The sequence below is a fragment of the Sus scrofa genome, chromosome 3, assembly GCF_054392235.1.
Source record: "Sus scrofa isolate SSC_HxYL_T2T_F1_AM1 chromosome 3, Sscrofa_HxYL_maternal_Yorkshire_Landrace_v2.0, whole genome shotgun sequence".
Lineage (NCBI taxonomy): Eukaryota > Metazoa > Chordata > Mammalia > Artiodactyla > Suidae > Sus > Sus scrofa.
In genome coordinates, this window is record NC_139385.1 from 132,409,280 (window position 1) to 132,436,964 (window position 27,685).

Genomic DNA, 27,685 nt, shown 5'->3' on the forward strand with positions numbered 1-27,685 from the left:
TCAAATGTTATAAATTTATTTGGGACATCTATTGCCACTTCTTTGGAAGCCTTTGAAAATTCAAGCAGAAATCAATACACATCCATCTTTTTTTTTTTTACTTTCAATAAATAATATCTTTGTGTATATGTATATATAGATAGATATGCTTAATTAATGAGTCATTTAGCAGGGTTTTTAAGTTTTACACTACATTAATTCCAACACAGCTCTTTCCAGATTGATAGGATGCAAATGAGGTAAGAATTAAGGCAAACCTAAAAGGCATGCAAATGTTGTACATTTCTATTCACTGGGAATACAAGCTCTTGTGTGGGGACCACACCAAGGAGCCAAGGGCCGCTCTGTGTGTGTGTCCAGTACTATTTTACAGGAGATGGTGACACAGCTTCTAATTCAGTTACATTACTGTGGGGGAATCTCAGTGCTACTAACACCATGTAATCAAGGAGACACGAGCATTAGCAAAACATAAACAAGAAATCATATAACTCTTTGCAGCACATTTCTGCCCAGGCTTTGGAGGAGGAAGGTTTTTTGTTTTTTGTTTTTTATGAAATGATATTACACATATCACATTGTGGCTGGTTTGTTTTATAATATATGCTTTTTAAAATTCATTAGCAAATGACATTCTCATGCACACAAGTGTTTCAAACACAAGAAGCAAGTCCATTTATAGGTAGTCCAAGCAATAGTGTGTGTGTGTGTGTGTGAATAGCTGCAGACTGAATGGAACATTGAGACTTTTGTGCAGTCCGTAACGTTGACCCTCGCTCATTTCTGAATGTCGCACTGCAGAAGTAATACGATGGAAGGGTCGCTCTTCGCAGCTTCTTTGAATTCATCCAGGGTGATCTGGTCGTCTTTGTTCTTATCCATCTTGCTGAAAATCTTGTCTACTCGCTGCTCGGGCGTGAGGCCATCCTCATTCATTTTCATCATGATCACGGTGCCCACCATTTTGTAGATGGCCTGGGAGAACAAGCAACAGACCGTAAGTCCTCCTCTGATCGGTAGCGGATTTCAGCGGACGTCAAAGGACTCCTGAGATGGTTTTAAGTAAGAGAGAGATGCAACCAAGTTTGTGTCTCAAGACCAACTGGATAGAGAAGTTTGTGTGACTCCTGGGGTTTCTGGCCAGAGGAAGTGAGTAGCAAGAGTCGTGGTGAGACCAAGAATCATGGGTTAGGGACGGGTTCAGGGAGGAAAATGGCCAGTTTAGGTATAAACAGTCTGAGTTTGAGGTCCGGTAATAGTCAACAAGCACCACTCCTTGGAGCTTTAGGAAAAGATGAAGTGTGGTCCCAAAGGATAAGAGACTTACAATCCGTCAAGAAAGCAAGTAGAAATTATCCCCGAAAGAAGTTAGTTTACAGTGAGCATAAGCTGTGTCAGGGACTCTGTTGGTAAATTAAAGAACAGAGTGGGACGCTCCTGTGGCCCGGTTCAATTAATTCTGCATAGGTAATTCTCAACATGGGAATGAAAGGTAAAATAGGTTTCTTTCTTAGCAAAGTGTCTTAGAAAATATACACAAAGACTTGGAGGTGAACATTCATAGCAGCGTTATTAATAACAGCCCCCAAGTGAAAACAGCGCAAATGCTCATCAAGATATGATGTATCTGGGGAGTTCCGGTTATGGCTCAGCGGTAATGAACCTGACTAGGATCCATGAGGACGCAGGTTTGATCCCTGGCCTCACTCAGTGGGTTAAGGATCCAGCGTTGCCGTGAGCTGTGCTGTAGGTCACAGACATGACTCAGATCCTGTGTGGCTGTAGCTGTGGCTGAGGCAAAGGCCAGAAGCTGAAGCTTCTATTTGACTCCTAGCCTGGGAACTTCCATGTGCCATGGGTGCAGCCCTAAAAAGCAAAAACAAACAAACAAACAAAAAAGGCCAAACATATACTGTATGATTTCATCTATGAAATGTCCAGGAAGATAGATCCATCGAGGCAAAGCAGAAGGATAGTTTCTGGAGCCCAGGGGTATGAGTGGGCATGCAGAATCTAATCGGGGAAAATTTAAATGTTCTATACTTGGATTATGATGATGGATGCTCACTTTGGTAAGTTTACTGAGAATCATTGAATTGTATAGCTGAAATGGGTAAATTTATGGTCTGTTAATTACAACTCAATAAAGTTTTGAAGAATACCCATCAGAAAGAGTAAAGTACTAACAAGTGTTTCACTGAACAAGTAAATGTCTATTGAGATAAAACATTTTGTTTGCTCACTTTTATAACTAGGTTCTAGTGTTGATTTATGGTGGGAAAAAATTTACAAAATTTGACTTTATTAGAAGCAGACTGTTGGAGTTCCCGCTGTGGTTCAATGGGTTAAGAACTTGATGCAGTGTCTATGAGGATGCAGGTTTGATCCCTGGCCTTGCTCAGTGGGTTAAGTATCTGGCATTGCCACAAGCTGTGGTGTAGGTCGCAGATAGAGCTTGGATCCACTGTTGCTGTGGCTGTGGCATAGGCCGGGAGCTGCAGCTCTGATTCAAACCCTAGCCTAGGAACTTCCATGGGCCAAAGGTATGGCTTTAAAAACAAAAGAAAAGAAAACGAACAAATAAGTAATAGAGGAAGCAGATTATTATTATTATTATTATTATTATTATTATTATTTTTTAGGGTCGCACTAGCAGCATATGGAGGTTGAATCGGAGCTGTAGCTGCTGGCCTACACTGCAGCCACAGCAATGCGGGATCCAAGCTCCCTCTGCGACCTACACCACAGCTTGCGGAAATACCGGATCCTTAACCCACTGAGCAAGGCCAGGGATCAAGCCTGTATCCTCGTGGATGCTAATTAGATTCATTTCCACTGAGCCACGATGGGAACCCCAAGAAGAAGATTATTGACATTTCATTTGATGAACAGTTGGTAGAGGGGGTCCAGATTAGCGAGAACTGAGTGGTGAAGGAGGGAAAAGCAGACACGCCTGGATTTTAAAGACAGAGGGGGCATCCACCATAAGCTGCCACTCTTACCCTGTCCTTCAAGGGCTGAAATGAACAAGGCTTAAAAGAGGCAACAGGCAGGAAGAGAAGTGCCCTATGGATGAGGTCACAGCAGAAAGAAGTGCAGACACACAAAGTCCACCCCGGGCCTCGTCTAACAACTCTGAACATGGCCGTGTCCATTAACCGTCTCTAAGATGTAGCCTGGCAGGCTGACCATGAACATGACCCCCAGGGAAGCATGTTCCAGATACAGACCCTCACACTTCACACCAACGTAGGCCGAGGTCATGTCAGACTCGGAACTAAATAGGAACGTGCTCCCCCACGAAGGAGGCCCTGGAGACTCGCGTTTCATGGGACACGCCCGGGGGCATCAAAATGTTTAGCACTGTCTTCTCTGAAAATAGGATATGCTGTCGCCTGTGCTTTTCTAGGAGGAAATAATTGTCTGAAGTACCCTCTCATTCAACCAGAACTTGTGGACCTGCTAGGCCTGTGCACAACACCTCAGGGCAGACGCACTGTCCTGCATGGGGTTACGTGGCCCTTGCTCTTCTGTCCTCTCCTGACCCTCCCCGTCACAGCACCTGCCTCTCTCTGTTCTCAGGTGCCCTTGTGTGGACGCAGGCCGTCAGGCCAGTGAGCTCCTCTAGGGCCGGCACTTGCTGCTTTTCACATCTGTCTCTGCCCCACCTGCAAGGAGGCTGGCTGGTGCCTGCAAAGGCTGACCCCAGGCTACGGGGAGCCCGAGAGGGCGGTGGAGAACTCTGGGGTGAGGTGGGCCAAGACGGCTTTCAGGACAGGTTGAGATAAATTGGACTTAAGGGTGAGACGGTTCCGATGAGTCCAGAACCCTGAAGGACATCCCAAGGTGACAAGCACAGTAGGCACAAAAGTGGCCAGCAGTGCGTGAGGGGTCCCACATAGACAGCGAGGCTGGGGCAGAGGGGACCAGCTGTCAGAGATTCGTGTATCCGGGTCCGGCACCGAAAAAGTGCTCTGTAAAGATTTGATAAATGAGGAGCAGCTCCTGAAGCACAGGGATGCTCTAAGACTGCATCACTTATTGATCGGCTGGGTCCTGAGATGGTGGCTCAGCCAAGGGGAAGCTGGAGGCAGGAGAGGGTGCCAGGGCGCAGGTGCAAAGGGCCGGAAGCTGGTGGAAATCCTGGAGCTGGAGGCAGGGAGCCACACACACAGAAGACACATGAAGGGGGACATGGCTGATGAGAAGGAAGGAAGCTGAGAGTTGAGGCAGATGGTATTTCCAAGGCAGACAGGGCCTCGAGAGTTAGCTGCCCTTCTCTGAGCATTTCCTATGTCAAGAAGTGTGCTAGGTGCTTTGCACAGCCTCTCCCCCAGTCCTTACACTAGACTCGGAGGGCAGGTTTTAACATCCTTATTTTCTTTCACGAAGACATTGAGGTTTTGCTGCTCAAAGGCCCACAGCCAGGAAGCAGCAATGCCAGGTGTGACTCCTCAAGCTGCCCTCGCTGCTGTTAGATCTTCCGCTTCTCCTGGGAAGGCATGTGGGTACTAACGGGAGAGAATGGACTAAGGATGCTGAGAGAGGGAAGGCAGGGCTCCAGAGGACACGGCGGGAGCTCACTGCACTGGAAGCAGCTGTAGTGGGAGGACAGCGAGTGCAGCATGGTGGGCATCTGGGGGTTTGGGCTACTGTCTCTTGCCAACATCCCCTAGTTTTCATCCGGGGATTGACCCTCCCTGAATCTCAGCCCTCTGTGGATGAGGCTGCACCCCAGCTCCAGGGAGGACCCCTTGCCTCTTGCCTGTGGTCACATGGGCTGGTGCAGAGATGGGCACACTTGCCAAGAAAAGACACTGACTCATTCATCAGCAGTTAAGTGCCCGCCAGCCTCCAGGACTGTTCTGGGTTCTAGGGATACAGTGGTGAGGGAGCAGAGCCCTCTCTTAGAGCTTGTGTTTTGTTACATAAGGTTATGTGGGGCGGTGCTAAATGCTGTGACAACATGCAGGAAAGGGGTTAGGCAGCAGGGGGTGGGGGCGGGGCTCTATTGGGGGCAGGGAGCACAGGAAGGCAGGCTGCTGGGGGCGAGGTGAGGTCATAGCTCTGAGGTGAGGGGGTCAGGGAGGGGTTCTGGGCAGAGGGAGAGGACATCGAGCCCCTGAAGGGAGGCTGTGTGTTCTAGGAAAGCCGGGAGGTCCAGGTATCTCGAGGGCGGTATGCAGGGAGGAGCGTGGAAGACAGGTCAGAGCAGCGGGCAGGGGGTCCTGGGATGTTTGCACAGACAGCTGACAACGATGCCTGTTCCTGTGGAGTGATGGGGACCTGGGAGCCATGGGCAGCATCTTGTGCCCCCCATGGTGGAGGGGGCTGGTTTGAGGAAGAGGCTGGGGTCCCGCAGAGCAGAGTGAAACCAAGGGCCAGAGAAGCCGGATCCTGATACCACCCCTTTCACCCACTAGCTTATGTTTGTGGCACATCTCACAGGGCAAGTGAGAGTGGCTGACGGACAGTCAGCTTTGGACCTCTGACAGCTTGGACCTGTGACATTTCTCAGTGCTGCGCTGGAGCCAGGCACAGAGAATACAAAGCCTGGCAGGGCTCCTGCTGGGGATGGGGGAGGTGGGGGCATCTTCCCGGGGCTGCCCTCCTGCCCGCAGCCCAGGTGGGGACCACGCCCTGGGGCCGCCTCACCTCGATGATCTCCAGCATCTCCACCCGCGTGATCTTGCCGTCACCGTCCAGGTCGTACATGTTGAAGGCCCAGTTCAGCTTCTGCTCAAAGCTGCCCCTGGAGGTGATGGACAGGGCGCAGATGAACTCTCGGAAGTCGATGGTGCCGTCCCCGTTCTTGTCAAAGGTTCGGAAGGCATGCTGGGCAAACTTGGAGGCATCTCCATACGGGAAGAACTACAAAGCAGAGCACACAGGGTCACCGTCAGAGGTTGGAGGGGACGGATCACGGGGCCCAGAGTGAAGGGCCACCGTGCGCTTCTGGCTCACAGCCCCGGGCGCTCTCCCAGGCCGCGGCATGAGGGTGACAGGCTGGCCCGCCTGGATGGTGGTTTGGGCCAAGGGCAGGCCAGTGGAGCACTTCCAGAGTGTCCTTACTCCCAGGCCCCTCACTGCTTCCTCTGGGTGAGGCTGGGGACCCTCAGCTTCTGCGTCGGCAGGGCCTAGATTGGGGCAACTAAGACTCCTTAACCGAGGCTGCCCTGGTCACTTTCCTCGAGGACTGGGATGGAGGCAGCAGCCAACTTCTCTCCCCACGTCCTCTGAGTGAGACCATCTAGGCCTTTCTGCCAGAGGCTCCCCAGCCCTTTCGCCCCCCAGCCCGCAGCCCTTGCCCTGGGCGGGGTGCCAGTGTTTGACTTCTTTCTGCAGGAACTTTTCTTTTGCAGCCCCTTTAAAACCCACTCAAAATACAACATGACTGGGCTTCTTTTTGAGAGACATAAGGAGCTGTCTTCTCGGAGCCCATGGGGTGTGGTGGGAGACAGAGGATGGACACAGGCGCAGAGGAGGTAAGACGGCAGGGAACGAGGCAGTGGCCTCGCCCTGGACACGCGTCTGGGCGTGTCCCAAAGAGCAGGGAGTTCTGATACTTGACGCTCTGCCCCCAAAGCTAAAGGACAGTCTCCAGGTGAGCCACAGGACGCAAAGCAAACGAACCTCACACCTGCCCTCCAAGCAAAAGCAAACCACGGGATGTTTTAAAGTAGAGAAGGTCCGTGTGTGTTTCTGGATGAAGAAATCCAGCAAATCCAAAATCCAGAGCAGAGCCCTGTGGATATAGCCGGATTCCTGTTCCTGCGTGGGTTTTGGCATTTGCCAAGAGGTTTGGGCATGTGGATGGCCGGGGTCATGCCCCCCGCCCCCCAGGCTGTCTCCCCTCTCTCAGTGAGCACCCTGACCTGGGACCTGCTGAGCCCTGCCATCCGCTCCTCCTACCCAGAGAAGCACATTGGACAGTAGAAAATTTCCCTCCAGAAACAAAATAAGCATTTTATGTAAAGATCTAACAGAGGAGGCTCAGGGTCAAGGCAAGCGTTCCAAGGGCAGGAGCTGCCCTAGGCTTGTACTTCAGCAGCTCCCACTTCTGGATGCCAGGGTCTGTCCTGGTTGCTCTTGCTGCGTAAGAACCCCTCCCCCCCAACGGAGTGGCTTAAAAATGGCAACAATCATTTTATTAGCCTCAGAAAGTAAAAAGTTGACAACCTCTTCTTTTCTAATCAAACAACACTCTGTATGAACTTCTTCGCAGAACAGATACTGACTCACAGACTTCGAAAAACTTACGGTCTCCAAAGGAGACAGTTTGGGGGGTAGGGGGATGCGCTGAGGTTGTGGGATGGAAATCCTATAAAATTGGATTGTGATGATCATTGTACAACTACAAATGTAATAAATTCATCGAGTAATAAAAAACAAAACAAAAACAACAACATTCTGTGGCTGCGAAGGGCAAGTTTCTTCTTTGCTGCTTCACTGTCTAAGCACATCATTCATTTTTGCTACCCTTCATTTTTCATTATTCATCGGCATCCACGGAGGCCTTTTTCTCCTCAGGCCCCGTCTTAGGTGCTCAGAGTCCCTGGGTACTGGGGCCAACGTGAAATGACCGGTGGTCCTGGAGTCTGACAGGAGCTACGACAGAGCAGCGGGCCAAGGGTCCCCTAAGCTCAGGCCTGGGCTGTTGCTTTCGAGGAGGCAGGTTATGGGGAGAAAAGGCTTCCTTCCTCTTTCACCTGCTTGGCACGTTTCCCCTGCAAACCTCCCCCCCACACCCCACCCACAAGTGCCACTTTTGGGCTTGGGCACTTGAGAACAGGCTGCCAGGCGGTGAGCTTTTAACTGAGTGATTTTGAACCTGAAGATTTCTAAGCAGGTACCTTTGATCCTCACGTGCTCTGAACTGTTTTTCACGCACAACACCGATGGGGGTTTTTGGTTTGTTTTTGTTTTGTTTTTTTCACCTCACAACCACAAATTCTCCAACTGGCTGGACACCAGTTGTCCTACCATCCAATTTAATTCGGACCCAGAGGTGAAGGGTCAGTCCCATAAGACTACCCCCGACCTGAGATGCCAGTCACAAGTCCCAGGTCCCTGCCTGTACCTCTGAGACTGGTTATAACGTCGGAGAGTTCCCACAATCCCCTCCTCAGGCTGGATAATCTGCTGGAACAACTCACAGAATTCAGGAAGACACTTTCTTTACTATTGACCAGTTTGTTATAAAGGATACCACCCAACCGAAGGGATGCATAGCGCAAGGTACGGGGATGCGGGGTGCACGGTGCTTCCATGCCCTCTCTGGGGACACCACCCTCCCAGCACCCCGATGTGTTCCCCAGCCTGGAAGAACCCTGAGCCCTGTAGTTTAAGAGTTCTTATAGCCTTTCCATTATGTAGACATGACTGATGAAGTCATTGGCCATTGGTAACCAAATTCAATCTCCAGACCCTCCCCCTCCTTGAAGGTCTGGGTTGAGGCTGAAAGTTCCAACTCTCTGATCTGACATCCTCTTTCTGGGACCAGCCCCCCAAACCCTGCCCCAATCCTGGCGCTATAGGGGCTCCCAGCCAACAGTTATTTCATTGACATGCAAAAGACACTGTTATCACTCCAGAGATGCCAAGAGTCTTAGAAGCTTTCCTGGCAGGAATGGAGGCTAAGACCAAATATGTATTTCTATTTTTTTTTTTGACCCCTTCCCCCGCCTCCGCTTTTTTTAGCGCTGCTCCTGGGGCATATGGACGTTCCCAGGCTAGGGGTCAAATTGGAGCTATAGCTGCCGGCCTACGCCAGAGTCACAGCAACACAGGATCCACTGAGTCATGTCTGTGACCTACACCACAGCTCACGGCATCCTTAAACCACTGATTGAGGCCAGGGATCAAACCCGTATCCTCATGGATACTACTCAGGTTCATTACCACTGAGCCACGATGGGAACTCCCTAAATATGTATTTCTTATTCTATCACAATATTATATGTGTCTGTGCACGAGGGGTTGTCCTCTCTCTCTGGGGGCGGTGTGTGGGGGTGCTGTTTGCTGAGGTGCCAGCTGCCTGCTGTTCAGGGGTCTTGGGCAGAGCTGGTAACTGTGAACCAGCCTAAGAACAGAGTGAGCCCCCTGGTGGATTCCCAAGTCTCCTTCAGGCTGTTTACCTACCAGCCTTTCCATAAGCAGTGACACGAGCCCACTGGGTATTATTTTTCTCCATCCGTGTAGATTTCTGGTGGTGCAATGCTTTACCTATCTTATATCTCACAACATAAAGGTAAGGGCTATCTGACAGTTTTGTCTATAAAGAGCAGGGCACCTTAGGTCAGGATATTAGACATTAATATAGATCTGGAAATCGTTGAGGAAAAAAATCGATTGTAAGTTTTGAGTTTTAAAGTTACATGTGCCTCGCAGAAGGTCTGTTTACCGACTTTTATGGCCAATGTGTTTACTTTGGAAGAACTGAGTCTGTGATCAAGAGCCCATAGATAGCCGGAGGGGTTGCTTCCTTTGGAAAATTCCTCCTGTCGGTTTCTGAGTATTTCAGGTTTTTTTTTCTAATCAGAGAAATGACCCTTCTTTTGATGAAATAACTCAACTTTGGATGGATCATCACTGAAAAATGAAACCACACTTCCTTCAGTCTCTTTAGGAAGCAATCAGGTCTTGAACTTATAGTTACTTCTCTTTGAGGAAAACAGTACTTGAGAAGTACAAGTATTGTTGGTGTCATGTTGCTTCAGGGGTGTTTTATTTTAATTTTTTAATTTATTTTAATTTTCAAAATTAAAAAAAAAATTATTTTATGGCTGCACTCACAGCGTATGAAAACTCCCGGGGCAGGGATTTGATCTGAGCCACAGTTGTGACCTGTGCCACAGCTATAGCAATGCCACATCCTTTTAAGTCAGTGCACCTGGCCAGGGATCGAACTCACATCTTCCAGCCACCTGGACTGTTGCAGTTTGATTCTTCTTCTTTTTTTTTTTTTTGTCTTTTTGGCATTTCTTGGGCCGCTCCTGCGGCATATGGAGGTTCCCAGGCTAGGGGTCCAATCGGAGCTGTAGCCACCAGCCTACGCCAGAGCCCCAGCAATGCAGGATCTGAGCCATGTCTGCAACCTACAGCACAGCTCACGGCAACGCCGGATCGTTAACCCACTGAGCAAGGGCAGGGACCGAACCTGCAACCTCATGGTTCCTAGTCAGATTCGTTAACCACTGCGCCACGACGGGAACTCCTGTTACAGTCTGATTCTTAACCCACTGTGCCACAGTGGGAACTCCTAGTTTTATTTTAAAAATTCAATGTCTTTTCCTTCAACTCCTGCATTAAATATTGATGTGGAAACAATTTTCGGTGGTATTAATAACCTAAATCTCTTAATATAACAGAAAAAAAGATCTCTAAGGTTGAAATGTTTCATATATATAATTATATATATTTCACTTAAGTCTTCATAGTTCAGGCTGCTGTAACGAACTCTCACAGACTGGGTAGCTAATAAGCCAACAGACATTTATTTCTCATAGTTCTGGCAGCTGAAGTTCAAGATCAGGCTCCTGGTGAGGGCTCTCTTTTGCGCTGCGAATTGCTGACTTCTCACATTGTCCTCACGGGGCGGAAGGGGCAAGGGGACTCTGTGGGGTTTCTTTTATAAGGGCACTATTCCCCCCCAAAAAAAATATAAAAAAAGGAGTTCCCGGAGTTCCCGTCGAGGCTCAGCAGAAACGAATCTGACTAGCATCCATGAGGACACAGGCTTGATCCCTGGCCTCGCTCAGTGGGTTAAGGATCCTGTGTTCCTGTGAGCTGTGGTGTAGGTCGCAGACACAGTTCGGATCTGGTGTGGCTGTGGCTGTGGTGTATGCAGGTGGCTACAGCTCCGATTCGACCCCTAGCCTGGGAACCTCCATATGCCGTGGGTGTGGCCCTAAAAAAAGACAAAAAAACAAAAACCAAAAAAACACAGCCATATAAGGGCACCAATCTTATTCAGGAGGGCTCCACTATCATCATCTAAGCACCTACCTCCTAATACCATCATTCTGGGTATTAAGTTTCAACATATGAATTTTGGGGACACACAAACATCCAGCTCATAGAAATCAGTTTGAAAGAAAATAAATTTAGTTATGAAGTTTCAGGAACTGTATTAGCTAATCTAACATAGCCAACTGTCAATAAATTTCCAGCCTTTCTTTTATGCCTATGTACACACGCACACACGCACACACACATGCACACATACAGTTTTTCTACTTTTAGTCAAAAATTTTAAAGCAAATGTATCCTGTATTTCCATTAAAAGTAAAAACAAAACAAAAACAAAAACAACCTCATCTGGGAAGCAACTGCAGATGGTCAATTACTGCCCAGCCAGGAATCCTTCGGACCCCAGAAGCTGTGCGCTGTGGTTCCTAGAGGCATCCTTTGGGGTTTGGCACCGTTGGGGCAGCTGGCCCCCCTGAGGGTGCCTGAGAGACGGCTCCTCTTTGAAGAGCAGAGTTTGGAGGTGGAGCAAAGTTTGCCCCAGGTTCTGGCCAGCTTAACTCTGGGGGTGCCGGTGAGTGGGCTCGTCCCCCGGCTCCTGAGCCCGGGATGATAGCTGACCAAGCCCGGGGCCTGGAGGCAGCTTCTCAGGCTTTTCTACAGCCTGCTTTCTCAGGTCCTGTCCTTGCCCCTGTGCTGCCCACAGCCCTTTTGCTCGGACACCTGGGGGCTCAGAGCCTAGCAGGTTGGCAGAAGGTGGGGCCAGGAAGAGACTTCTGGCCCTGCTGATGAGACCCTGACCTCAAGGCCACATGGTGATCTGTCCCCATCCTACCACAGGGACAATCCTGTGCTCCAGATATGCGCTGAGGAAATGGGTTCTAAAGGCTGCCGGCCTCGGACCCAGCTACCAAGGGCAGCATGATGTCTGTAGGAAAATGCCACCTTGATGCCGAAAACCAATTCACAGGTGAGCTGCAAGGGCCAGCCCTATTTCTAACTTGGGGCAGGATCACCCGTTTGCTGAAGCCAGATGCAATTACCTGCCAATCCGTAAGTGCCCCCTGGTTTCCTGCCTCTGTCTGCCCTTTGTCTGTGGGACCCTGGCCTACTGCTCAGTTCTACCTCCTATTGTTTGAAGTACAGCCGGCTGCCACCTCCTCCGAGGCCCCTTCTCTGCAAACACATGCTGCTGTCACCCTTCTCTCCTTGGACTGGTCAGCCCTGCGCATGCAGCGTCACTCTGCCCTGTGCCCCCTGCACTATCTTTGTTGACCAAGTGAGGGAGCCTTTGTTTGCAGGAAGCCTGCAGTGGGAGGCGCCTCTGAGGATGAGCACCTCAGAAATGAGGACAAAGAAGTTGAGAAAAGGCCAGTCCCCTGAGGCTTCCCGGTTCTGCTGAGCTCAAGCCAAGACCAGTAGAGAACAAGGAACATACAGCCCTCCTGTGCCATCCCAAGAGAGGAGAGGGAGCTGTGCTTTCTAGACAGGCCCCAGGGACAGGGCTTCTCAGCAGATTTGCAGGTGGTGGAGGGTCTGGCGTGGCAGAGAGCTGGCACGTATGCCCGTCTGTCCTGCTGACTGACCAGGGCGCACTTGCCCTGTGGCAGTCCCTGGTCTGATTTCTGGAAGTTTCTGAGATAATTCTTCTGGGCCATACATCTTTCTTTCCCGTGGACCTCCCCTCCCCAGGATGCGCGGAGATGAGGGCGGCCTGTGGTACCTGCCGTCTGTCGTGGGTGCTGCTGCAGAGCAAGGTTATACCCACGGCCTCCTCTTCCTGGAGAGGGGCTGGAGGGAGAGGATTGCCGGACCCTCCACTCAGACTCGGCAGAGCCCAGTCAGTGGGCACAGCCTGATCACGTGGGCCGTCTGCAGAGCTGGGTCACGGGCAAGCTCCCCGAGCCCACTTGGGCTCTGCTTAGGGGAGTGGGCTGAGCGCTCCCAGAGATGGCCTCAGTCAGTGGGTGCCTTCAGCCAGGGCCTGGTGGGTCAGGTCTCCCCCTGTTTCTCTCCACCTCCCAGCGCCTGTCCACTTTCCAGCGAGAGGATCCATGGAGGGCCCCCGCTTCTGTCTCCACCAGAGCCCCCAGCACTGTGCAGTGATTCTGGCCGGAGTCTCCTCCTCCTTTTGTCTCTGGTCTCCTCCAGGTTTGACACCCAGGCCACACCGTCCTTCCTGCAATGTGGCTCCGAAGGTTTCATTTCTCCTCACAGAAACACTCAGTGGAATCAAACCTAAGCTCCTTCGCTTGCCATTCAAGGGCTTCCAACTTGACGCGATATATGCCTTAAACACAATGTGTCCTGCTTCTCTCTGCTCTCAAGCGCGGCCCCCAGAGGCTCTGCTGGCACGTGCTCCACTTGAACTTCTTGCCCTTCGTGACGGCTCCTGCCTGCAGCCTGTCACTCTCATTCCTCTGCTTTGTGCCCCCTAAATCTCGGCTGTCTTCCCAGGTGTCACCAAACCCGCCCTCTGCTTTCACACTTCAAATGCCTTCTCTCTCTCATGCCACCTCGCCTTGGCCAATCAAGAAATCCCACCTTTTCTTTAGGTCCGGCTCAAATGCTCCCCCTTCATGCAACCTTCATGGCTGGACGGACTCTCTCCCTCTGCTTGGTTTGTGCATCACTGGTTTCTAGATGAATCTTTCCAAACCCTCTAGCCCGTGTCCCTCCCAGCCTGTGAGTTCTGCGAGGGCAGAGGCAGTTTGCTCCTCTGCTCCTCCCGGTTCTTTGCTTGGGGCCTTCCAAGGAGAAGGGCTGTGAATTCCTGGTGAGCACCGACTGGGTCCCTGGTCTCGTATTTATCCTTGTGTCTTCGTATTTGTGGTTGTGTCACTTCTTTTAGCAGCTCCTCTTCATCTGTGAAACAGGAATGCTGCCTTAAACTTAACACATTCATGTTTCCATGAGGGGAGAGAAGGGTTTTCACAACTGAATGGTAGTGAAAAACATTTTAAAAGTCCTCACTACAAATGTTAACTCTCCCATCCCCAGAATTCCCTAGTCCCCTTCACTGCTTTATTTCTCTCCAAAAAGCTGACTCTCATACACATATTTTAATTATTTATTCATTGTCCTTCTTCCTTCATGAGAAACATAAACTCCATGAGAACAGGAGTCTTGGCTGCTATGTTATTTTGTTCCCTGTTTAAACGACACATAGTAGGTGCTCAATCATTACTTAGTGAATGAAGGAGTGAATTAATTTCTTTTGCCCCTGCCCTGTGTTAGGGATGTACAAATCTGACTCCATATTGGATCTATTTCTTCTGCTTTAACCTTTGCATTCTGTTGCTTTTGCTACAAAGTCAATGTTGCCTTTAGCCTAAAATATATAGGATAGCCGCCCCCCCTTCTCAGGCCCTGACTTTTAAAGGTATAACACTTTTCCATTCTTCTAGAGATAAAAAGTTGCAAAACAGAGAATAATATTTGTCTTGGTGGTGTTTACAGGCACATCATGACCTGACTTACATGGACAGTGGCAAGAACAAAGGATTCCTACTCCAAGAAGAACCAACCACACCTCTTCCACTTTTACTATAAAAGAAGCCTGAATTCTAACCTGGAGAAGATGGTCCTCTGGGACCCTAGTCCCCCACCTTCTAGGTCAGCTGGCTTTCTGAATAAAGTCGCCATTCCTTGCCCCAGCAACTCTCAATTTATTGGCCTGTCATGTGGCCAGCAATACAAGCTTCGACTCAGTAACAGTCCTTCCTAATGACGGTTCTGCAGGGCTGTGATCAATTACACCTTCAGCATCTCTTAGACTCTTCAAGGCAACTCTAGAGGATGGTTTGGTTCTTCTTAACTTTTACTTGATTACAAGGAAGCAGGTTTTTAGGACAGAGGTTTAGCACCACCTGTCATTCTTATTTATTTAGGGGATTATTTATTTAATATTGATTACTGAACTGTGAATTCTCAGAGTACCAACCTATTTATTCATCATTTTCTTCATTCTGGGAATAAAACCAGAAAAAAGACAGAGCATTGAGGACAGCAGGGAAGTAACTCGTGGTTGGTTGACTCTGCAGATGTGGCCCTGTGGCTATGGAGGGTCAACTGTACTTGGCCAGTTTACATAAGGGATTTAAGCATCTTTGGATTTTGGTATTTACAGAGGCCCTGGAACCAATTCCCCATGGATACAGAGGGGCCACTGTATATGAAACATAAGGTAGAACCTTTGGGAAAAATTTTCATTCGCCTCATCATTTATGGGAACACTTTCATGATTTTCACGCAGCACTAGAGTGGGCTCACTTCTAGTACTTTTAACGTGTGTTATTTCATTTAATCTTTATAGTGAAACCTGCCATCATAAAGACCCTGTTGTGGACGAGGTAACAAGCTTAAAATGTCAAGGCCTTTGCCCAAGGTGCCTGGCTGGCTATGGGAGAGGCAGGACTTGAATGCAGATCTGTCTGGTCATTTCTGCTACATCTTTCTGTTTCCTTTAATCAAGTATTCACTAGGAAATACGCCTAAATCCACATCTGATGAAATGAACAAATTTGTCGCCTTATGTAATTCTTAGCTTCCATAGCCTAATACTCAAAATCCTTGGCTGTGTGTATTTATCGCCATCTCCTGGCAGAATGTATGTACTACATTAAAATTACTAAAATGCCACTGAGGGATATTTTTTATGATTCGTTCATTCTTTAACTCAACAAACAGTTATTGAGCAGTTACTATGGGTCAAGCACTGTGTTGGGTGCTGAATAAAATAAAAAAAAGATACAGAATATTAAGGATAGTGGGGGAAATAGATACTCATCAAACAACTACGTAAGTATAAAATTACACTGTTACAAGTGTGTAGAGCCACAAACCAAGTCACCGAGATGATCTTATGAGTCTGAAACTGAACAAATACTTAGTGCACAGATTCCCTCTCCCACCCTAAGATGCAGGCAGCTGACAATTCATTGCTCTTCCTCGCAGCTGAGGAAAGGACCCAGAATCTAGCTTTCTGGGATTTATACAAGCCTCGACTGTGACCAACTGTCCTCCACATCCTTACTCAGAACCGACCGATGTGCAGAAGAAAATCCCAGGAAATGCTTGAGAACTCTGTCTCTCCCCAGGGAGACAACAGAAGACTTTGCACAATTTAACCAGCCTGCTCCAGAGCCATAGCAGAGGTTTCCCTTACAGACGGTGGGCCAAGCCCCACATTTCCATCTTTTGAATCATCTATCCAGTTGTGAATATCAGAAGCTTGTTTCCCGAAGAGATAGCGAATGAGCCCAGACACCTCATGCTGAATATGCATCTGTACCCCCAGGACCCCCACTCCCAGTGCAGCAAGGAGTGCATTCAGCCATTAAGAAACGTCTTCAGAGTTCCCGTTGTGGCTCAGTGGGTTACGAAGCTGACAAAGTGTAGGTGAGGATGTGGGTTCCATCCCTGGCCTTGCTCTGTGGTTAAGGATCCGGTGTTGCTGCAAGCCGTAGTGTAGGTCGCAGATGTGGCTCGGATCCTGTGTGGCTGTGGCTGTGGTGTAGGCTGGCAGCTGCAGCTCCAATTCCACCTTCAGCCTGGGAACTTCCATATGCCACAGGTGTGGCCATAAAAAGAAAAAGAAAGAAAGGAAGAAAGAAAGAGCCTAAAAACACCGTGTTGGCCTCCCTCACTCCAGGCCTCTGCACCATCTTGCTGCCATCCCATCCTCCTAGAAGTTGTACTAAGTTCAGAGAAAACGTTATAACATTTCCCTCAATTTGATGGAGGATCCAGATCCCGTAGAAGTTCCCCACCTGACCTTCATGTGGGAGGAGGGTTTCACAAGCCGGGCCTTGGCCTTGGCCTTGGCCCACCGTGATGGCCGAAGGCAGATGCGCTGTGTCAGGAGGGAGGGGCAGAAAGACCTCGGAGCACATCTCTCTCCCGCTTCCGGCTGCTGCCAGGCAGCCTGCGACCTCAGAATAGATTTCTGCCCATTAGTTGGCCTGAAATAGAGCTCATGATGGGATCAAAGAACAGAAGAGTATTCTTGGACCGCTCTGCTGCTCACCATCAGGGAGAGGCTGCCATCCAACCCCTCCCAAGACAAGGTCCCTTTTAAAACGTCCTCACTCAGGTCAGTTCTGTTCTCCTTTGCTCTCAAATGTCAGAAGCCTACCTTGTCTGGTTTAGGAACCCACCCAAATGGAATCCCCTCCGCAAAGGTCGAGTTGTAAGAGGGCAGGACAAAGCTGACTCCATAACGCATCTGTTTCTTTAACCTCTCTATCCTATTGCTTTTGCTACAAGTTAATCACTAAGGGATCTTGCCTGTTACTTAAAGTATACAGAATGGCCCTGTTCTGGGAACCCTGCATCCTATGCCAGAGCTTAAGCTGAAATACCTCTGTTTAGCTCACGGGAAACATCCCGACCATCCTGGGCGTGGATGCTGGAAAGAAGAAATTTACACGACCCCTCCGGAGTCTGGCGGGAACCAGGAAATATTTGCAGCAACTTATTGTCACTTTCATTTTACCTCCTCGCCTCACCCTCTTTCTTCCATAAAAGAAACTAGCATTCAAACTGGGCAAGACGGTTCTTTGGGATGCTAGTCCACCATCTTCTCAGTCTGCCGGCTCTCCAAATAAAGTCACTATTCTTTGGCCCAAAACCTCATCTCTCAATTTACTGGCCTGTTGTGTGGTGAGCAGTATGAGCTTGGACTCAGTAACAGAGTCTTCTCTACGGCCCTCCTGAATATGGCTACTCTGCCTCCAAGGTCATCTCCCCTCACCTCTGCTGGACTTAGCCAGAGGCCTCCTCTGGGTGACCGACCTGGTTGAGAACCCCCTCTCCAGGCCCTGCTACTAGAACAGAAGTTCACGAGAGCCTATCAGGAAGCGAGGCCGTGGCAGGTCCTTCTCATGCGCCGCTTCAGCTGGTTCTTTAACACATTTAGGACTTGGGGGCCATCACTGCGCATGAAGTACCTGGCATAAGGTGGTCCCACGAAGGAAGATGAGCGGGCCGGGATCAGACCCAGCTCTGCCGGGGAACGATGCTGCCTCTCCTGCACCTGCCAAGTCTGCCCGGCCTTCAGCACCAACATGGAGCTCCATCCACCCCCTCTCCCAGGATCTGGAAAGGCATTATCCATCCCTCTGCTTCCTCCCCAGGGGCTCCTCCTACTTAGCACTATGCTCCCAGGAGCCTCAGTCCTGTCATCAAGGCTGCCTGGGCTGCTGCAGACCCACAGGGAGTGGGCACCCACTATTATGGACGAAAGGGGCAAACATCTGCCCTTCATGGGGGACCCCCCCCCGTCCATTCAGCAGGAAGGGCTGAGCCCAGGGCAGGCAGGTAGGATCTGGGGCTTCTAGCTCGGGGGCAGGTGCTGCGGTGGGGGGAGCGGTGCCAACCAAACCCCTGAGTCCGGGGACAGCAATCAGCCTCCCTCCGAGACCTTGGCTGTGGCCCTGCTGGTGCTGACACTCTGCCCTCCCCCCAGGGCTGCAGGAAAGTGATGTGCTTAAGAGAAGGCAGGACCCCCCCTCAGGCTCACAGGATGTAGAGGTGAGATGTGAAGCTAGTTCTGTCTCCTTCTGTGATGCTGGCTAAGTCAGTTAACCCATCCGAGCCTCAGTTTCCTCATCCACCAAATGGGGCAATAATAATTAATACATACTAGGTAGAACTATTAAGAGAAGTGCTAAGGTTAAAGAATATAGAGGACCTCGGAGGCTGCAAGGAGCTGGGCCCCTGGGGTTTGGAAGCTGCCTCTTCCCTTTCCTTTTCCCCTCAAGTGTGGCGAATGCATCCTGTCCCCTGATGCTCACAGACAGCACCTGGCTGAGCAGGGGCGTGTAGTGGGGTCTCAGCGCACATGCCCTGGGCTGCTGGCCAAGCTGGTGCCTTTGAAGACTGACTTGGTATTTGGTTTTGGCCTTAGTCTCACCATACCCGCCAGGCCTCACCAGTCCCGAGGGAAATGCACAGGCGAGCTTGCTCATGGCCATTCCCATAACCACCAAAAGCATCTAATTGCTCTCCGGACAAGGAACAAAATTATCCCTGAGGCTCCGTGTCCAGCTTCTGGTCCACTCCTCTGCCCTCTGGGCTTCTTTTATCACCTGAGACCTTGCTGGCCTTCTAGCCACAGTTGTGGGAACTTTGCCATGTTCTTTTGTCTGGAATGCTCCTTTTCTGCCCCAGCCCAGTTAATGCCTGTTCCTTCTTCAGACCTTGATTTAATCTTCATTTTTTCAGGAAAGCCCTCCATGAGCCGAGGTCAGAATACGCCTGCCCCCCACCCGCATTACACATATGCACGTCACCAAGTCTCATCCGTGGTAATATTTGTCAGAATTGTGAGGAAACATTCATAGGAGTTGTTGCATCAAGGGCTTGAATGGACTACAAGCGCCATGGAGGCTGGGAATGCCTGGTTTTGCCCACCCCTGTGATCCCTGATGCCAGGCACATGGGGGTGTCAGAAGAACAGGTGACTCAGCAGAGCAGGTCTTTTTTGAGCCTGGGGAGACAGCAGCAAACCCACCCAATGACCAGTGAAAGGGCTGAAATGTGTTCCGAAGGTTGTCTTAAGTCAGCTGTGCTAAAGAAGGCTCTCCATTTGGCCTTAAAACATGTCATCCCATTACTGCTTTGGCCGATGATTCACGAGGGTATGAATCACTGCAGAGAAGTACATGCACTTGGTCATGTGGATGGGAACGGGAGAGAGAGATTTCCCCTTAATTAGAAATGGTGAGTCCAAAAACCGTTCTCTGCCCAAGTGTTCATTCAACAGATACTCCCAGGAGCCCGGTTGGTGCCAGACTCTATACCGAGCTCTGTGTGGGCAGGAGCGCGGGTGAGAGGAGGCAACAGAGAATAAGAGCAAAATATAAGACCCGGTCCCTGCCTGCGGCAGATGGAACAGATCAAAGGTAGATGCAGCCCCAAATGTGAGCTGCCTTCCACACGTGGGCTCTCTGCAAGGAGGTTAAAGACACAGCTGCCTCCCGCCCCCGCCCCTGTCCCCCATGAGGTCACCCAGACCCTGAGGTCCCTTCTTGGAGCTGCCCCTTCAACTTACCCTCATGATCCCTCAGGGGTCTAGTCTTTATCATAAGACAACCACTATTAATTCACGGTTCTTCGTCTTTTTTTCTCTTCCGTTCTTTTTACCACCACACCTGTGGCACCTGCATATGGAAGTTCCCAGGCTAGGGGTTGAATTGGAGCTGCGGCTGCCAGCCTATGCCACAGCCACAGCAACACTGAATCACATCTGTGACCTATGCCGCAGCCTTCAGCAATTCTGGATCCTTAACTCACTTCGTGAGGCCAGGAATTGAACTGCCATCCTCACAGAGACTATGTCAGATTCCTAACCCGCTGAGCCACACCAGAGCTCCAACAGTCTGTTCCTTTTAAAGCCAAATTTTGTAGCTTTTTTTCCCCCACCATAAGTCTAACACTAAAATCTAGTCACAAAAGTGAGACTCTTGGGTTCTCAACCCACTGAGCCACAACGGGAACTCCTAACTCATCGTTCTTGTATAACTATATCTATTGGAGAAGAAAATTATTCTGGAACTAAATTTCTAGAGAAGGGAGTTTGCCCCTTGGGTTGGGGAGAGCAATTTTCATTTTTGTCCTAGGCCAGGTCCCTTATATGCAAATTCCCCAAGAGGCTTGTGAATTCCCAGAGAAGTTCTGTAACTTTCTTAGAGAAAATAAGACATAGGCAGTAGAAATCCAGACTCCTCACTAATTTTCAGGTCTCCCTCACTTTAGAAATCTCACCATGAGAAAAGCCAAAACTGCCTCTTCTTTAAGGGAAACACTGTGTTTTGCTCTTTATTGCATCCTCGCTGGTTTTAGATTAGGATCTGTTACACTGCAGCTGCTTTATAAATGCTCAGGGTGGGGCAAGGAAGCAACTCATTGCAGAGAAGCAGATGCTGGGCTGTGTCTAGAGGGGACTAAACACTAGCCATTCTGCCTCTTAGGACTTGCATTTCCCTGGATATGGGATAAATCAGATAAGCTTCAAAACTCCTTTTAGCCATCATGTTTTATTTATTTTTTCTGATTCTTGGAGTAAAATTGTTACAAAAAAAGAAAAATAAGAAGAAGGAGGAGGAGAGGGAGGGGGAGATGGAGGGGGGAGAGGAAGAGGAGGAGGAAGAAGAAGGAGAAGGACAATAAAGTGAGAGGGAGTTCCCGTCGTGGCGCAGTGGTTAACGAACCTGACTAGGAACCATGAGGTTGTGGGTTCGGTCCCTGCCCTTGCTCAGTGGGTTAACGATCCAGCGTTGCTGTGAGCTGTGGTGTTGGTTGCAGACGCGGCTCTGATCCCGCGTTGCTGTGGCTCTGGCGTAGGCTGGTGGCTACAGCTCCGATTGGACCCCTAGCCTGGGAACCTCCATATGCTGTGGGAGCGGCCCAAAGAAATAGCAAAAAAAAGACAAAAAAAATGGGAAGAAAGTGAGAGAGAGGAAGGGAGGGAGAAAGAAAGAAAACAATGTATTTGACAAATGGGTGATAGTTTCATGATTTTAGATCTGTTGTTAGTCAAAGCACCTACTCCCCCCTTGAGTTGATAACTCCTAATTACAGGATCAACCTTTGGTGATTATATCTATAATATATGTATTTCTACATCTATATCATCTCTCTCTATATACATTTATTTCTATCTCTATTTATCTCCATATCTAAATTGCATCTCTCTCTCTATAACATATGTTTCTATCTTATGTTTTTATCTCTATATAACATATCTCTAGCTCTGTAACATTTCTCTTTATAACTTTAGCTCTCTTTGTATCTCTTTATCATATCTCTATTGTATCTTTCCTGAAAGCTTCATGAGCTTCCATTTAAAGTCAGTCTGTTAGATTAGAAAGAGAGTGTCTTGTCAATTTAAAAAGGAGCCCATCTTTCAAACTAAGCGAAGGGGGAGGACCTGTGAAGGTGGTTGGTGGAAGGCTGGTTGTGCGGGGAAAACGGCAAGGGGACCCCTCACCGGACAGTCCCTTCCATCATCCCAACTGAAGGGAGCAGAGCAGCAGATGTTGCGACTCGTTCTGAAGCCGGTCATTTATTTCATCTCCCAGCTCCTCCTGGAGTGAACGGTCTATTCAAGATCAGTCCCCAGGCGTTCCTGTCGTGGCTGATTGGAAACAAATCCGACTAGCATCCATGAGGATGCAGGTTGGATCCCTGGCCTTGCTCAGTGGGTTAAGGATCCGGCATTCCCGTGAGCTGTGGTGTAGGTCGCAGATGTGGCTCGGATCCTGCATTGCTGTGGCTGTGGTGTATGTTGGCAGCCACAGCTCCGATTCGACCCCTAGCCTGGGAACCTCTATGTGCCGAGGGTGCGGCCCTAAAAAGCAAAAACCAAACACACAAACAAGATCGATCCCCATTTCACAACGTCATGGTGACAATGATGAGAAGGGGCAGCCTGGCTGCTTCTCAGTTAAAACCCTGTACAGCAGCACCACAGGCCACCAGGCCTGCAGCCCCGGAGAGAGAGAGCTAGACAGCACAGCTCAGCTGGCAATAGTGACAGCAATGACTGCCTGAGCGGGGAGTTCTCCCTGGAGAATCTGAACATGTTTGTAAGAAAGGACCATATTCAGGGCCCCAGCCTCAGCAGATGGGCCCTCCATTTCCTGGAAAGAGGAATCTTCCTCCCAACTTAAAAATGTTTCCCGCAGTTTTTTACTGCCCACCATTGCTGACATATCTATAACTTCTCCCCAAATTGTTCCAGTCCCAGGTAGTGCCATCTCTGCCCCCAGAGGTATAGGAAAAGGTCTGCTTGCAGCCCAGGAAATAAAAGGAGCAGATCATGCGGAGGAATCGGGGGGGGGGGGGTGCCCTGGTGGTTGGGGGTGTGAGGTTTGTGGTCTGATAGGTCTGGGATTAAATATCAGTTCTGCTGTTTATTCCATGTGGGAACTTGGGCAAAGGGCTTTGAATCTGTTTCAAAGCCTGCGTGTAATGAGCAGGGGGAGAATTGGCTGCTGGGCCAAGATCTTTGGAATTTAATGGGGGAGGCATTGGGATGGAGTCAGGATGCCTGGGACTGGGTCCCAGTTCTTCCAGCACTGAGCAGCTGTGTGATTAAGGGCAGTGGGCTTTCCTTCTCCCATCAGACCTGGTGATGATGCTGTGCAGATGAAGAAGATGTATGTAATAATCACTCCTGCACAGTGCTTGGCTCACAATAGGTACTAAGCAAATGAAAGATGCTGCATTAGTATTGCTATCATTTGTGTTTCAGCAAGGCTGTACCGTATATGCGTTAAGAATATGGAAGCTGAGGAACACTGAAAATGCACAAAAATTCTTTTATAAAAAATACATCAAGGGATTGGTTAATACTCACCTATTACATGTACCCTTGAGGTGTCAGGTTCTGGGCTAGGAACTGAGAGGGAGGTGGAAAAGTGTAAAATGCGGCCCGGGGGGTTTCAGTCTGCTTAGGGAGGGAACCCCAGAGGCACACCCTTTTTTTTTTTTTTTTTTGTCTTTTTGCCTTTTCTAGGGCCACTCCCACGGCATATGGAGGTTCCCAGGCTAGGGGTCGAATCGGAGCTGTAGCCACCAGCCTAGCCAGAGCCACAGCAATGTCAGATCCAAGCCGTGTCTGCAACCTACACCACAGCTCACAGCAATGCTGGATCCTTAACCCACTGAGCAAGGCCAGGGATCGAACACACAACCTCATGGTTCCCAGTCAGATTCGTTAACCATTGAGCTACAACGGGAACTCCCACACCCAATATTAAATGTTAACTAGCAACAGAAGCAGCCAAGGGATAGGAGTGCTCGTGAGGAAGGTGAATCCTGGTGAATCCAGAATTTCTCTTTATTACCTTCAAGCCCAGACGGAACCCAATTCAACCAGAGTCCAAATTTGCTCACACCCAGCAGTCCAAGTGGAGGCAAAACATTTTTGCAGCATGAGAAATCCTGAGGAGTTCGGGCCCTCCCTTGCCCCCTAAAGTGGCAGGATATCCCGCCTCCCCAGCCAGTCCCTTAGCAGAAGAATGCAGAGACCAGAACAGACCATCGCAGCAGAAAACCCCCAGGCCCCTATTTTCAGATCCTGCTGGGCTGCAGAGGCCTGATTCCAGGAGGGGGTCTTATTTACCACAACCCAGAGTTTGGAACCTGCCGGGGGGAGGAGGAGGGTTTACCTGAGAAGGGCTGAGAGAAACACCAAGAGTCAGAAGTCAGGGGTACACAGAGCAGGAACATAAAACTGACAACAAGGGCAGCCCAGCCAGGGCATCAGGCCTCCACCACTTCTCCCTTCAGAGCCTGGGAGACAGAGGTGAGCGGCTTCGGACACAGTCCCTGGGGCAGGGCCTCTCCTCCCAAACTCAGACTCAGATTTCCCTCTCTCTGGGGAGTAACCCCAGCAAATGCAATCTAATTCTTGACTCAGTTTTCTAGAAGGACCAATTTAGAGATTAGATCTCAGGGCACAAGGGGAGACTCGGGCAATGTCCAGACAATGAGGACAAAGATGAGGAGCCACAGAATGGTAGGTAACATGGGTCAGACCTGCAGCTCTGCTTTCTAACCTGTCCTGCAAAGCGTGACCCCAGAGCAGACAAGGGTCAGGGTCCAAATTCTGATTGGGCCTCTTACTGGCTGTCTGATGTGGGGAGAGGGCCTGAGCCATCTGGGCCTGTTTCCTCTTGTGCAGAGTGAGAGAGCTGGCTCTCTCAGAGCCCTCGAGGGCCTATCAACTCCTGTAATTTTTTTTTTTTTTTTTTGTCTTTTCTAGGGCCACACCTGCAGCATATGGAGGTTCCCAGGCTAGGGGTCTAATCGGAGCTGTAGCCGCAGGCCTACACCAGAGCCACAGCATCGTGGGATCTGAGATGCATCTGCGACCCACACCGCAGCTCACGGCAACACCAGATCCTTAACCCACTGAGCGAGGCCGGGGATCGAACCGGCACCCTCATGGTTACTAGTCGGATTCATTAACCATTGAGCCATGACGGGAACTCCTACTCCTGTAATTCTAAATCTGCACAACTGACAACATTACACTTAACCAAAGATGCCGATTTAATTAACAACACTTTTTTTATAGCACTTCCTACGTGCCAGGACTGTTTAAGCACATGGCCAATATTTCCCCATGTAATCCTCTAACGACCCTTTGACACAGGCACCACTGCTAGCCCATTACAGAGAGGAATTAACAGAGGTGCAAGGATATTTGTTAATTTGCCCAAGGTCACAGCCCAAGCTAGCTGGCAGAACTGAAGTAGTTTTGCTCCAGAGGCTAGCCATCCCGCTACATGCCTCTGATATAACTGACATGGGAACTCAGACACCAAAAAGGACAAAAATCCCAATTCTGTCTCTAACCCTCACCACGTACCAACAGTAGACCATCTGCATCCACTCCAGTCGGACGGATGCAGCCGAGAAGCTGAGGGGAGGTCAGAGGACTTTCCCAAGCTTCCCATGGGTCAAGTCACTTAGAGATTGTTTAGGAGTGAGGGTTTTGGCTGGAGCCAAGGGTTCTTAACTCCTCAGCATCGTCCAGGGCTGGGGCGGGGGCGGTGATGAGGGACAGTACCTGTGAACATGCTGCATCAACTGTAAGGACCCATCACTGCGCGTTCTTTCCGCGCTTAGCCTATGGGCCGTCAGCTCAGTGCTGTGCGGGGCACTGCAGTAGGCGCGGTGCTGACCTGAGTGTCCTGCTCTCCCTGCTGTGGCCAGAGCTGGGCTTCTGTGCACGCAAATTTCTTGTTAAAATGCAGATTCTGATTCAGCAGGTTTGGGAAGGGGCTGCGGGGGGGCCGTTCATCTAACACACTCCCTCGTGATGCAGAAGCTGCTGGTCCACAGACCTCCCTTCGGGGAGCAAGGATGGAGACTCTGGGCCTCGGGGATGGAAGCAGGCAGCCGGGCAGGCCTGGAGAGGTGAGGGGAGGTGCGCTGTGGGTAGTGGGGCTGACTGGGCTCTGAAGGTGGCTGGAGGGAAGGTGGCACGTGTGCATTTACATTTGTGGCATGTTGGGAGGCAGCCCAAGGGAGGGGGTGTGGAAAACAAACCCAGGGCGTGGGGAGATGCGCAGTGAGTCACGGAGTCGACCTGGGTGATCCTGCCGAGGGGTGCGTGGGGGGCAGGAGGCGGGAGGGGGCGTGGGGCCGCGGCTGAGGAGACTGAGCTGGTTCAGCCTCAAGGAGCCACCTCCTCCAGCCCTAGTTGTTTATGTGTTAGACGAGGCGGCAGTCCTGATTCCTGACAGGGAAGCTCCCCTCTCGCTTTTCCATATTTATCTCTCAGCAGGGAGGGCAGAGAGCCGCCTTCCGACAGCCAGGCTCCCCGGGCTCCCCTCGCCAGGCTCATGAATAAAGATGCAGAGCCTCGGAGGACAGCCCTCCAGGCCTTCCCCACGAGAGGGGAGGGTGAGGGGAGGGAAGGGGTAGGGGAGGGGAGACCCCCAGGGCTGGAAAAGAAAGGTTGGCAGCCCCAGGTGGAGGCGTGGGGATGAGGGCCGGGGCCGGGGTCGGGACAGGGGTCTACAGATGAGCCTGGAGCACCCACATTAATTCTCCTCTCCGTGCCTCAGTTTCTCTGCCTGGAAATCAGAAGACTGACCAAAATGGCCTAAAGTGCCTCCTTCCAGGTCTGACTTTCCGTGATTCTACCATAAAGAAGGGCAGAGGCTTTATGATGGTTAATTACACCTTCCAGAGGAGCCCTGTCCGAGAGAAAGGCTGCCAGCCACCTATGTCATTTGAAATGACTGTACCAAAAAATAATAATATCTGTCTTAAAAAAGACTTTTAAGACGTTCTAGTAACATTTGGCCCACCATATTCAAACCACATCATTGTATTACTTTCAGATGTAATCAAGATTAAAGTCATTATGAAATATTTGGCTTTTTTGGACATGGTTGTCGTTGAAGTCGGTGTGTCTGTCCTGCTGGGGGCCACATCTCAGTTCTTACTGGCCACATTCGGAGTGCTGGTGGCTCATTGCTACTAAATAGGACCTTGCAGCTCTGGACAGGGCACACAATGCAAAAAAGAACGTGTTTTAATTACCTAAAATCGAGAAACACAGGCTATTGCTTTACATGAGCTCTGGGAACACGTATATGTCACAGCATAAGCGTCCGCTCGGTCAGGAAGCAGAGGTTTGTGTGTTAACCAGGAAAGCTGGGAGCCTCTGCGAAAAGGCTAAGATCTCTCAGGCCCAGTAACAGTGTTTCTTCCCGCCCTCAGACACCCCAGGCTTTTGGACCAGCTGGCCTGGGCCTCCTGCTGACATGTGGGGCTTTATTCCAGATCCGGGGTCTAATGGCTAGTATTTCCCCATCCCGGCTCCATGCACAGGGAGCGCCTCGCTGTAAAGCCACGGGCTTTGCAGAGTGTTTCTCAACGGTCCCTCTGGACAGGAGCTCTCTCCAGCACATCCTGACCCTCCCAGAAAGATCAGTATAATTTTTACCTTCTCTGAGAAGCAACAGGGGAGACAGCTTGGCTTAGATTAGGGACTGAGGGGAGCTCTGAAGCCATAGTGGCCACATCAAACCCCAGCTCCACCTCCGCGGTGGCTATGTGGCTTTTGAAGAAGTCACTTTGTTTCTAAGCCTTAGTTTCTGGTGCGAAAAGGTCAATATCAGGGTTGGGGGGTGGGGGGGTCGTGCACTAGCTTATATATGGTGCCAGGTACATGGAAGAAACTTAAAAA

The 27,685-nt window shown here is 50.1% G+C and overlaps 1 protein-coding gene across 3 annotated transcripts in view; it reads right to left on the bottom strand.

The window, feature by feature from the left end:
• VSNL1 (visinin like 1) overlaps positions 1 to 27,685 on the bottom strand; it is a 110,112-nt gene continuing 82,427 nt past the window's right edge. The window contains exons 3-4 of one of the 3 annotated variants that reach the window (XM_021087821.2): positions 5,656 to 5,871; positions 1 to 975 (exon numbers count right to left, since the gene is read on the bottom strand). In XM_021087821.2, the coding sequence (XP_020943480.1) occupies positions 778 to 975; positions 5,656 to 5,871 (414 nt within the window). In that variant the 3' untranslated portion in view covers positions 1 to 777. Of the gene's footprint in view, positions 1,698 to 2,799; positions 5,872 to 27,685 lie in introns of all 3 variants that reach the window. The other 2 variants (XR_014839792.1, XR_014839791.1) reach the window with 2 other exon arrangements.